The sequence below is a fragment of the Acanthopagrus latus genome, chromosome 9 (genome assembly GCF_904848185.1).
Source record: "Acanthopagrus latus isolate v.2019 chromosome 9, fAcaLat1.1, whole genome shotgun sequence".
Taxonomy (NCBI): Eukaryota; Metazoa; Chordata; class Actinopteri; order Spariformes; family Sparidae; genus Acanthopagrus; species Acanthopagrus latus.
Window position 1 is genome coordinate 7036839 of NC_051047.1, and position 13483 is coordinate 7050321.

The 13483-nt window shown below is 45.1% G+C and overlaps 1 protein-coding gene across 4 annotated transcripts in view; it reads left to right on the top strand.

The window, feature by feature from the left end:
• Window positions 1–13483, top strand: part of sema5ba (sema domain, seven thrombospondin repeats (type 1 and type 1-like), transmembrane domain (TM) and short cytoplasmic domain, (semaphorin) 5Ba) — a 181228-nt gene that overhangs the window by 140159 nt on the left and 27586 nt on the right. For all 4 annotated transcript variants that reach the window (XR_005077041.1, XM_037110216.1, XM_037110218.1 and 1 more), the window contains 2 exons: window positions 16–223; window positions 334–541. Coding sequence is in view for 3 of the 4 variants with exons in the window: in XM_037110216.1 (XP_036966111.1) it covers window positions 16–223; window positions 334–541 (416 nt within the window). In the remaining variant the exon portion in view is untranslated. The remainder of the gene's footprint in view (window positions 1–15; window positions 224–333; window positions 542–13483) is intronic.

The window sequence follows — 13483 nt, forward strand, 5'->3', positions numbered from 1 at the left end:
CCCTCACCCCTGCAGTGTGGAACTATAGATGACGAAGGTCCCAATGAGGGTTTGACGGAGCGCAGCTTGCAAGATGCCCAGCGGCTCTACCTGATGAACGACGTGGTCCAGCCCGAGTCTGTAGATCCGCTCGTCATGCAGGACGACGTTCGCTTCTCCAATCTGGTCGTGGACATTGTTCAGGGCATGGACACCCTCTACCATGTGATGTACATCAGCACAGGTTAGTAGAGGAGAAAGGAGATAAACGAGGTCCTGTGGTGAAGCAGAGAGGTGTATTTTAATGTGTTTTTTTATAAGATCAATCTCAGATTTCTTCTCGTCCTTCTTCAGAATATGGCACCATCTTAAAGGCACTGGCTACGCCCAATAAGAACCTCCAGGGTTGTTACTTGGAGGAGATGGAGCTTCACCCACCAGGTGTGCGAGAACCGATCCTGAGCCTGCAGATCCTGCACAGCGACAGGTCGCTCTTTGTTGGGCTTAACAATCGAGTCCTGAAGATCCCACTGGAGAGATGCTCCACCTACAAGACTGAGACGTGAGTGCTGAGCAAAGCCTCTTTGATTCATATGGATCAGACTACATACACAAGCTAGCCATTCATTTGGGCTTTTGTGGACTTTCCGCAGACTTGATTCGACTTTGGGTTCAAACCTACCAGATTTTGTTTGGAATCCATACAAATATGATTATAGTAATCTTCTAATAAGATCTAATCATTGGTCATATCCATGGAAACGACTGAGGTCTGTCTGTCCCAACATTTTGCCCTCTCACTGCCCAGAAAGGTCACGTACTGTGTGACCACAATGATGAGCCTTTGGATTCAGTTTATGTTAAATCCGAAACGGCAAAGTATTTCTTCCTCCTCAAGCACCACCATCTAGCTGCGCAGCTATTACTGTAATGGCAAGTAGTAGGGACTGTAGTGGAGTCTGTTCACCCAGGAATTATTGTAAAGCGTTTGCTCCCAGACAGAGGCAATCTTCATGAAGTAAAGGCTTGTGTATCCTGCATTCAGTTTTTTTTTTTCTTCATTTTAAAGTTGCAGTTTGCCACTATTGTTGAGTGCCATTGAGAACAGGTTCTTTCCCATTTTAGAGACATTGTTGTCAAAGTAACATTACATAGAAACTAAGGGTGAAAGTAGAACATTTTTAAACTTAGGACAGCGTGCATTCAAACAGAGACGCCACTGTATTAATCGCAGCTCGTCTACCTCTGGTGTTTCCTCAGATTTGTGTGTAGCTTTTAGCCACCAGTGGCAGCACTGAGCACGATGCTGCATCTGCGCTCTCTCATCAGTCGCTGTGACCTACCTTCTGCTGCCAAGAAGATTGAGTGTTAGAATAGCTGGAAGAGCATGGTTGTTTGCAGACTGCAAAATGCGACCGGATGCAGCAACACATCCTGGTTCAACACAGCCATGGCCCTGGATCAGGGCTACTGGCAAGGGACAGCTCTAGTAAGGCATCATGCCATGTACTGTGGCTGGACTCTGGAAGGGACCTTTGTTAGCTCGTCATTCCTCCTCTCTTTCCTCTCATTTCCTGTCACCTCTCCACTGTCGGCTCTGAGTTTTGTGAGACTTCTTAGAGTCCCACCACAACAATAAAGTGACGAGCCACACAAAGGACAACAGTCTTCACTCTCTGAAAGCAGCAGTGTGGTCTACACAATGCACATTTAATTGTTCATTTTATGCTTTTTGGCGGCGGACTCATTTGAACTGGGTTGGTCCTCTGTTGAAGGTAATTATCTGTCCTCAACTAGGATTAATGTCTGGAAGACCTCGCGTATAATCATTAAAGGCCTTATGGAAGCAGACAAACGACTGGGGCTGTATCTGCCCGCTGGAGGAAATTAATTTGTTGTGCTGTTTTTTTTTTTTCGTTTTTTTTTTTCCAGTAATGAAGTTCTGCATAATACAGAGAGAGCACTGTTCTGGCTTTTGTTTGTCTGAATCAGAGTGCAAACAAAAAGAGAGTGTGAAGCTACCTCATACACTGCCAGAGAAGTTTCTCTGAAGGCAGGTTTGTGTGTGAGAGAGTTAGAAAGACACAGAGAGAAAGGGAGGGAAAGAGCGAGAGAGACAGAGAGAGACAGAGAGAGACAGAGAGAGAGAGAGACCTTTTGCTCTGCCATCTCCAGCTTCAGTGTGATTCATGTGAAAATCTGCGTCTCGAGGGTGAGCGAGGGGAGAGAAGCTCACTGGCTGTTTGTCCAACCTTCTGTATCTCATCAGTGCTCTCAATCAGGATCCTCAGCCGGCCACCTCACTCCTTCAAAGTCAACTTGATTTTAGCATACAAATAGCTTGATGCTTTTCCCACTGTGTGTGTGTGTCTGCGTGTGTATGTGTGTGCTTGTGATTTGTGCGCATGTGTGTGTGTGTGTGTGTGTGTGTGTGTGGAGGGCAGTCTACTCGGTGCGATTTGTGCGTGGGTTGGTTCTTTGGATGAGTTCTCACATGTGCGCTGCCTGATGACTCAGCTCGCTATTTCTAGTAAGTCCAAACTCCTAGACACATGGGAGCAGACACACACGTGCACACACACACACACACACATATACCAGGTAAGGAAAACCATTGCATTTAATAAGATGTGGGTGAGATAGAAGGTGAGAGAGAGACACGCAGAGAGGGACAGGAAGAGAGAGAAACAGAGATGGAGAGCGAGCAGCCACAGTCTTATTTAGGACGCAGCGGGGGGAAACGATGAGTGCTGTGGGCTCCAAGGGCACCAGAGGGGCGGACACAGGGGTGAGGTAGGTTGAGCAGTCTTTAATCCAGACTGTGACATTCTGCCCGTCTCAGTGGCTCACAAGCCGAAGGCAAACAGAGCTTCAGCACACAACAGATGTCAGCCTGTCCGTCAGTGTGACACCTGAGCTCGTCCAGAGGGACTCAAACAAAGAGAGGAGGGCAGATGGATGGTGAGAGAGGAAGAGAGAAACAAGGACAGGTAGAATATTATTTTAACAGTCAATCTGTTGAGAAGTAAAATTGCCAAAGGTTTTTTTGTCAGACCAACCATTCCAAAGCTCAAACATATTTACCTTATATTGTATATGAAACAGAAAAGCCGTCAAAAGAAAATAAAAGCAGCGTTTGAGAATCTAGAGAGTTTTCAAAAAAGAGGCACTTGTTTTATTATTGTGTGCACCACTCACCAGCAGAACCACTCCATCTCACAGCAGAAGGAGCAATTAGCCAAGGATGAGTTATTTTCTTTGGTCGATATCGAGACAGAGGTGTGAAAGTGGCTTTCACTTTCGGGTGAAGGAGGTAGTTGTAACTTTTCTGACACTTTTGTTCCAACACTTCGTCTACTTCAAACTCTGCCAGCCGAAAACTGGTACATGAGTGTAATGTCTTGTTCTTCGTCGTCTTCATGTAAGCAATAGATAGAAGAAAACATCTAAAACACTTTTACTGCGATATTACTTTACTTCAGAGTCAGCTCTTGTTGCTGAGTTCAACTATGTATGAAATCTGAAGCTGCTGATCTGGAGGAACACAGCAGGAGGAAAACATGTGGAATATTGACCACCTGGAATCTGACGAGGTGTTTTTTTTTCTACTAGAAGCTTGTCAAGACCTTCAAAGAACATCTTCTTCATTCCCTCCCAGAGCCCGATTGATCTCATCATAACACCGCTCCCTCACCTGGTCCCAGTGTGCCCAGTGCTGCTACCTCAGCTCACCTGGGAACCAGATGAATCTGTAGAGCTCGTGTTTTATTTGCTCTGGCAGAGAAGTCTCATTCAGACAGATTTACACCTGACCTGGGCCACATCAGGCTGTTCACAACCGATGATGAAATATAGAATGGATCTGATGCAATGAGTGACATTAACTGGTCTATTCGATTGTATCCAGTCTGGAGGTCTGTTCAGACTCAGATGTTCATATTACTGGTCCTTTTTGGCTGTAATTGGAGATTGTTTATATCCAGGCCACCATTTCTACAGCTGAAAAATGGGCCAGGAACTGCCCTGTCTTGCATGTGTTGCTCGGTGCTACATCAAAAGTTATTTTGCTCTGATGTGTGACTCTTGCATGCAGAGTCTTCTTTTTTTTGTCCACACCCATTAATAATGCCCCTGAATAATAAAATGAACAGACACCAAATCTAATATGTATTTGTGAATTAGCCTGGTACCACATTAAAGACTTGACCTGAATCAAGGCTTCAACACATGAGCTACCGTGTCTACAACCATACATATTACACTCCAAGATGAACTATTTATCTCATATTTTAACAACATTTCAGGGAAAAACAGTTTATTTAGGGGCACAATTATCACAGAAAACTGTATGAGACCCTCAAGGGGATTAGGTAGTGCATAACTGTGAAAAGTAGTGTGATCGCCATAACTTTGCACCCCATTACCAGCAAACTCTGGTCCTGCTTGAAATACTTTTTCTGTCCGTCGCTCTGGGAGTTCTGTTCACGCTACGTATAAAGGACCCACCTGCTCTGCTCTTTGTCTGTACACACCCCCTGTCATTGTACTGCTGACTGAATGAGCCATTCTCCTCAGCTCCTCTGCATTGTGTGTGGTCGTCCCATTCACACACAGCCATACATCCATTCACACGCTGATAACAGCCGAATATACTCAGATGGTTTATAGCTGACAGCGGCTCATCTGCTGCCACACATGCTGCTTCATACCATCCTACGCACGTCCATATATACAGGGGAAGAGCAGCACTGATGGGTGGAGGAGTCAGAACTGATCTGCTCCGATGTAAAGCATGCAGCAGGTAATGTGGTTGGAGACGGACTGTGGCTGGTGATTGCTGTTAAACTGTTTAAACTGACTGTTGTAGCTGAGCTCACGACTGCATGTTCGGATGAATGCTCACAGTTGTTGTCGCACCCTGAAAACTCAATCATGCTTAAGTGCTTTTAATGTTAAGGTATCCTGTTGTTATTGATTCCTATCAGCAGCTCCGGCGAGTCTTGCACCCCCGAGAGCAGAATAATAATATTTACATCATCATCCTTAACTCCAGTGCTTTTTTTTTTTTTTTGGTTACACTGCTGAACCTTTTCATCAGCAGCCGATTTGTAGCCTTTTAGTGATAGCTCGCAGACAAATGCTGCAGCTCGTGCCGGTGTTTGTGTGTGTGTGTGTGTTTGTGTGTGTGCATGCTCACAGGCCTGCGTGTGTTTTTCCTCTGCGGTAATTATATTTGACCTGGCCAATCGGCACCTCTGGCTAACAGCACCAGTCTGTCCTCCACCCAGCGCAGCGCCTATCTCTCTATCTTGCTCTGTTAGTGAGGTGATTTATTTCGGCTGCGGTGGCATGCTAGCTAAGCTGCGATGTTGAATCCATTCTCCTTTCACCGAGGGAAGTGAGGTGGTCCATGCTGCCAAATAGAGGATGAAACTACCGGTCTCACTGAGCAGAAGCGTCGTCCTTACACCTCCTACAAACAGCTCTACACTGAAAGTAAAGTGCACTACATCCCTTTGCTGGATTGGTTTACTCATTTGTGGAAAAAGAAAGGGAGACAGGGAAGTGTGGTTTTGCACGGGGGGGGGGGGGTTGTTGAGTGAATGTTGGAGCTTTTGGTGAGTGTTTTTGGCAAGACACGGGAAAGAGTGAGAGAAAGAAAAAGATGTGGAACCAGAAGTAACTATAAAAAGGAGGAGCCGCTGAATTAATGATGAGGAGGATAATGTTGAGGAGGATGAAACGGAACAAATCAGGCTTTCTGTAGCGGCTCCATTTCTGCAGCCAAACCACTGCTCACACATCTGCTTACATAAACATTGCGTTTTATTACAAGAGCTACAATTGTCCTGCTGGTGATAGTTGAATTTCCGCCTGAGGGGCCGCTCTTCAATTTGCCACGTGTGCACGTTTTGAGTGCCTGCTTGTGAATGTGTGATTAACAGTGACCTGGCAGCAGTCATGATGCTGAGGCCGCTCACCCGGCCTGCAGCGGGAGTTTAAAACCACATCAGGAAACAGCAAAGTGGCCATCGAGGACAACCATCGTCCATTAGCAATTCCTGCCACCGTCTGCGTGTGTGTGTCTGCTTGTTAAAACCAATGAATATGACGTGTTGCAGCGCAGCTCTCCTCGAACTTTTGCATAATTCCCTGTGCTGTGACGTGGAGGTCCCCGTCTGTCTCGGTGTGAGGGGAGTTTGCAGGCCTGCCCCGTGCAAACCCAGTTTACTGTCAGCTGAGGCTGCCAGCCTGTCAGCGGGCCTCCAGAGCTCACTGCTGCTAAGCCTGTATGACCAATCAGAGGGACACTTCAGCAGCCAAGGACTGAGAGAGAAGGAGAGAGGTGGTGTTCACACAGTGGATGTATTTATTACTGCTCCAGAATGCTGTTACTTTTATTACAGGCTTTGTTCTGGCTGCAGCTCAGTGTAATCATTTTGCTCTCTGTCCGTCTCTCTCTGCAGCTCTCCCTCCACTCTTTCTATATTGCTCCCTAATGCTACTCTTTCTCTCAGCCCTTTTACTCGAACCGGCACTATGTTGTGACTTCAGGCCTGCCACCACTTTAAATCCCCTGATGCAGGTACTGTAATGTTAGACTAGCTTGTTTCGGGGGGTCAGATGAAAAATAAATAAAAACAAGCAAGCGATGGCCATCTGGATTTGGTTAGCTCAGAGGAAAATTAATATCTTATCAAAACTCATAATCTTTTCACTGAGAAAGAAGCAAAATACAGAACACCCAGGTTGAAAGTTTTGATTTTAGCTGGCATTGGGTTGGAATGACTAACTTGTCAATTCTGTGAGGACGTTGATGAAAGATCCAAATTAAACCTTTGGCTGTTGTTTAGATAATGTACAAGCTGGTTTCCTCTATTCAACCAAAGTAGGGGAAAGAAATAGCACTCCACTACTCTACTGAACTCCAAAAGTTTTGAAAGACATTTTTTTATCTTGTGCTCACTATATGATCATTTTTCAGAGATGCTGGTTGCTTCTCTCGCTAAGTCTTATCTTCAGAAATAGTCCAGGTGATTGTGTCAGCCGAGTTTCTGTCGCTGGAATCAGAACAGATGTTGAGCCCAGGAGGATCAAGGAGAAGGACAGCTCGGGGGCAGGTCAGCCCCTGTTAGAGACCAGCAGGGAAAATAGCTGGGGTCAGGGTTTGTCCCTCTGACCAATTGCAGCTCAAAGCTGGGTCTCTGTGCAGTCTTATGGTGCGTTCCATTACAAGTTGGAAGTCAGAGGATCCACAAAGCCTGAGTGTGCCGACTTAAACACCGCAGAATGGCAATGGCAATTTTTCAGGCATGGTTTGATTCCACTGATCGTCCGACAGGGAAGGGTCAGTGCAAAACATTGCAAGTTGTTCTGAGTGATGAAACATTTCTATCCTGATGAGAGCGGTCTCTTCCACAGTCACAATGCCTCATACGTAGGACACTGAATAGTTTGATGAGTATGACCATGATTTGAATCATATGCTATAGCCTTCACAGTCAAATCATAGCTCAACACAACTGAACACCAGTGGGAGATGACCACCATCAAAACACCAAGTAAAGTTATATCCTTTGAAAGAGCTCCAGAGACTTGTAGAATCAATGCTGTCATGCATTGAGGCTGTTCTGAAGACATGTGGTGATCCAACATATACGTTGTGTTGTTTTTTTCTTTAATTCGTATATCATATCAGTGGCCTTAGCAAATTATCAGGGCCTTCATTTGGCTTAAGTTACACATCTCCTCTGTCTACGCAACCAACAATGATTATCATAAATGTCAATGGAATTTATCACTTTTATTAACTTGTAATTTTAGCTGTTTACAATTCCAAAAAGAAGGTCAGTAAGGGATCCAGAAAGAAGGATGACATGCTGGTTGAAAGGTTAACGCTGTCACTTCACAGCAAGGAGGATCTGACTTCAAACTCAGTGCCGGCACTGGTTTTTTCAGGTCTCTTCCACAATACAAAGACATGCAGGTTCATTGGTAACTCTGAAACCTTTTTTCATCAGCCGTGTAAAATGTCTCCAGCCTTTTGTGACCCTGCAAAGGACTGTGGATTCAATACCGGATTCAGGTGTATTGACTACGAGAGCACTCACACTAGGCAATCTGTACTGTGCCCAAGCACATTTGACCCCCAAAGTCCAGTTTGTTTGAGTAGTGTGAGTGCTTCATACCCTGCTCAAGCATAGCTCACTTTCTTGTCCCTGGCACAGTATCCTAGGCGTGCTTCGCCACTGTATGGTTTCTTTGCACAGATCAGGGTTAGAGTACCCAACGTGGTCACGTACGTACAAGAGGTAACCGTGCTCAGGCCCAGTTCGGGCCGGAGCGATGTGAATGCAGACCAGCAGGGGACTGGACAGGAGGGACAATAATCCTTCAGCACGGTACGGAGCAACTGGGCCAAGTGTTAAACTCCACCTGGCGTCCAGTCCAGTGCTGCTGCTTCACCTTTTCTTGTCTTGTGTTATTTCTCCTCACGTTTGTGTAGTTCCTCTCTACACTGTCAGTGTGTTGTTTGCCCTTCTCTGCCAGTTTCATCAGTTTGCCATCTATTACCTCTCCTCTGAATAAACTTTTATTTTCTTGTCCTCTCTCTCTGTCTTGTCGCTGCCTCCCCATTGTTTCTCTATGATGATGCAGCTCCTTTTTATTCACCAGGGGCTAAAATTGTACACGGAGGACAGCAGGCAGTCGATGGCACACAGCCATCTCACTTTTGTTTTCCACCATCAGTCTTCAGCCTGGCTCCAACTGGGCTTAATTGGATGTATTAGCGCTGAGTGCTAGCAGGAGTTCTCGGTGTTTCCGATTCATCATGAGCAGGCTTCCTGAATGGCCAGCTCAGCACAGCACAGTGGGGAGAAAAGCCCCAGGGGAGCGAGCGCCTGTCAGCGGTGGTCTCCTGAGAGCAGCTCAAAAAGTGACAGCGCTCTTGAGCAGAGATGGAGAGGGGCCGGCGTACACGGCCGTATGTTTTAACTGAGGCAGACCCTCCAGACAGTCTTTGCTAAACTCATCCCCAGAGTGTCAGTGCTACAGCTAATATGATGGTTGATTCCAATCCATAATTTATCAGCTCTGGTGATCATACTTGCAATTATATACTGACGGCCTGTCATTAAAGTCGAGGTGAACTATTGTTTTTATGTCTAGTTGTTAAAGGGGCTGTAATAAAAGGAGACGCTGGTTTTTACAGCGTTCACAAACGATTTAAATGCCAATTACACCCCCACGGACAGAATCCAGCAGATTTATCTCACAATGCCACTCATCCAGACATACTGTTGCATAGGCTGCTGGGTTTTGCGGCTCGGTCTGTTTAAAATTTAACAGGTCATGTTCCGTGGCTCCTCTGTTTTGTATATAGTGTGCCACCAGGCAAGCTCGCTGCTGAATTAAATATCAGCCGCTGCCCTGCAGACGCGTCAAAGCCATGGAGGCACACCCACCCGCCATTACAGTGTACACAGAGGGAGGCCTATTCAGAAAACACACTTGATTATGTACACACACTCTCTCTCTCTCTCTCACACACACACACACACACACACACACACACACACACACATACACTGTGACAAAGTTGAGATACCTCACATTCCTGAGCATCTGACGTCCCTCTGCACTGCCTGTTACAGAAATTAGCTTTTTCTATTCCCATCACACAGCCCTCTCTCCACCCACACTGCCTCTAATTGACTTTTACAGCAGCCCTGTTTTTAAGAAACAGTGAGACGTCCGGACATGAAGGCACGGAGCACTTGGCTGGTGTTTTATGCAACTGCAGAAAGGTCAGGGTGGGAGATAAACGCCTTGGTATGCCCTCTTTTTCCCCTCCAATAGTAAATCCTCCTTTATTAAATGGCCCCTGGTGGAGGAAATTATTGGAGAAATACTGAGACTGCGAACCTGGGCTGTGTCTCAATTCCACATATTATACAGTATTAATAGAATACATTATGTATGCAATACACAGTCCGTCTCAGTGCGACTCACTGGACGTAGATTGTGGTTATAAACCTGCCATTGGCTGAATATTTCAGTCTGTAATCTTCTCCCCTTTGGCTCTCAGCGTGTTAGCATTTTTCAAAATCCCTCTCTGTGGAAACAAAAACAACAGCCTGCCAGCTCACCTCCACACTAGATATTACCCTGACTCTAACCTGGTCACAATACCAATGTAAACAAGCTTGCATTTGCAGCCATTTTACGCCAGGACTCGCCTCCCGCTCAAATGTTCCACCAAATAAAGTCAGTTGTTGCAGCTGTGAGCCGCCCCTTGTTTCCTCTCTGCACGGCATTGTGGGACAGCAGTCTCGATGTAAAGCGCAAAAAACAATCAGGTGACGCATGCATACTGACCTTTTTGGGACTCGCTCATTTAGAATTTACACTCTTATGTAATTGGACAGTCTTTTTAAAACCATGGGCCCCCCTCTGCTGCTATAACAGCCTCGGCTCTTCTGGTTTCAGGCTTTCAATCGGATTGTGGAACCTGGCTGCAGGGGTTTGCTCCTAACATCTTTAGTGTGTTCAACCACTGTGTTTCCCTGTTTCGCTGTTGGATGAGGTCGAGGTCAGAGCTCTGCAGACCAGTCAATTTTGTTCAAACCAAACTGGGAAAAACATTTCATGATGGACGTAGTTTTGTGCCTGGGATGCATTGTCTGAAATCGCATTGTATTATTTTGTGCGACTGTGATTGTTTACTGGATGTCCTCGAGTTAATTAACTCCAAAACAGAGGCAATCCAATACATTTATTTACCTAAATATTAAAGATTAAATATGTATCAAAATCATTAAAATACCGGCTGCAGCCTTTTAAATTCAGCCAAACTTATTTTATTTACAGGGTTCTTGATCTAAATACTGAAGGTCCTTGCTTAAATTATCGATATGATATGAATGAAAGTTTAACTGTATGAATGTGCCTGAAGTTTCCGTGCTCTCAGCTAGAGAGAGGCTGTATCACTGTTTGATTTATTGGGACTACAGAAACACTCACTCACAGGTCTACAGTGATGTTATAGAGTGATCTGTTCATGTTTTACCTCACAAACAGTGTAAGTGTTTATTTTGGCCCGTCTACTCATTAACTGGAGATATGACCTGCTGCCGCCAATCCTCGACTTGCTCGGCGCTGGCTCAAAGTGAGAAGCTGCAAGCTGAATGATTTGTTTGCCACTCTTTGCTCACGGAGAACTTACGGATTCTTTACCGTCAGAGCTCAGCACTTTTTGCCAGCCAGCTTGTCAGATCAGTCAAACACCAGAGCAGCGAAATAATATTTCACATATGCAGTGAGATGCTGGCAGTGTAGAGCCCAGCTGGGCTGGATGAAACACAGTAAAGAGGTCATGGATTTTAGATTTTGATCAGTGAAGACAAACACAAAGATTGTTTTCAATGACTCCATGCATTGAGGTCGGTCAGGCCACACACACACACACACACACACACACACACACACACATATATATATATATATATATATATATATATATATATTCAAAACTAAATGTCCTTTATATTCAAAGCAGCAACAAAAATACAAACTAAAATGTAAAGTCTCTAAGTGGGAACTCTGTTGCTTTTTGTTGTTGTCTCATAGATGTGACAAGAATCCTGCTTGCAGCTTGATATGACGATTTCAGTGAATTTATTTTTGTTGTTCTTACCTCTGAATTTTGCTTTGTCTAATAATGCCATTTCAAATTGGAAATCTTCGTCACAGATCGAAATCCAAAATCCAGAACCAGCATACAAAAATACAAATACGTCATTGTGTCCCGAGACGAGATCGTCCCAGCTGTGTTTCTTGTTCTCCAGTTTCTCTTTTCTCATGAACAATAATTTTCTTGTGAACTACCTACCTACCTAAATAAGTTTATATGCTGTAGCCTTAATTGGAACTAAGTAGACATGCCCAAACCTTTATGCCAATTTTCAGGCAGAAAGGTCACAAAAGTGTGCCTCCACATACTTTAGGCAAAATGGTGCAGCAAAGCACCGAGGGGACCTGGGACGAAGATCTAAAAAACACTTTACCCAGAGATAATTAGGCCTCAAACCTCTCACACCTTTCCCTTTCATATAACATTATTTATTCCATCCTTGAAACACATACTCATTTTAATTGTTCCGCTTAGCTAATCATGTGCGTGTTGAAGGTGAGTGTGTTGGTAATCACCGAATAAAATGAGGAGCCGCGATGACGAAGCAAGGCCACTCATCAAACCGTCTCAGATACAATATCACCGACCTTGATCCAAAATGGCAGCACTCCTCCCTCCGCCCTTTCAAATGAATCGGGTTCAGTGAACTGTGAATTTGCGGCCGACCTCATTATGATTATTGTTTCATCTGTATTGGAGATCGCATCCGGCGCCGCTGTAATAGACTCACTTAATTAAAGTAACACACAAGAAGGTTATCGGTGGATGCGTCTCGAGCATGAAGGTAGTCTGCAGATCACCCAGCATGGCCTGGCTTTCTCTCTCTCTCTCTCTCTCTCTCTCCCTCTCTCTCTCTGTGGGGTCACCTCTGATGTGCTGGCTCCGCAGTAATGTCTTTATTGGATCTAAGCCGACCCCGGGTTCACCACAGAGCCCCAGACCTGGCACAGAGAGCTGTATCAACACTTGGAGATTCCTCACCCTCCAGGCTAAAGCACTACAGGGCTCTTCAAATAAACCACGAAGGTCTGTGCCAGGAGAGAGAAAAAAACACAACAACAACAAGAGCCTCTCCTTTCAGCCGGATGGAGAGCAAGGAGGAAGGGAACCTTCAGCGCTGTGAGAGGGAGGACAGTTGAAGACAGAGACAGAGAGACAAAAGAGGGATATGAAGGAGAGGAAGGGAAGCAGAAAGCGAAGGGGAGTCTTTGAGAGAGAGTGGATATTCGGTCGATGCCTTTATCCAGCGTTCCTGAGGCATCCAGATCAGCTCTGGCGGCTTAGCCTCGTCATTAACAGCTTTAGATTTAATTAGCCATCATTAAGCCTCTGTTTTACTGGAGGAGCTTACAAATATTTAATCACTGTTTGGGTGATGTAGCGTGCTAGTGCTGTTTGTGTGAGGGCTGAGGGAAAACACTCAAAGTCTGATTTTGTTGTCTTTCAGTTCTTTGTGATGAATGAGCAGTACAGCAGGTCTGAGGCCAGTGTTTGATGTGGCTTAGTCACTGTGGTGCCCTCGTGTTTCTTGAGGCACAAGGTAATGAATTCATCATTATACAACAAAGGGTTGCATAGCAACATATATATATATATATATATACACTATATTACCAAAAGTATTCGCTCACCTGCCTTTACTCATTCTATGAACTGAAGTGCCATCCCATTCCTAACTCATAGAATTCAATATGATGTCGGTCCACCTTTTGCAGCTATTACAGCTTCAACTCTTCTGGGAAGACTGTCCACAAGGTTGAGGAGAGTGTTTATAGGAATTTTTGACCATTCTTCCAAAAGCGCATTGGT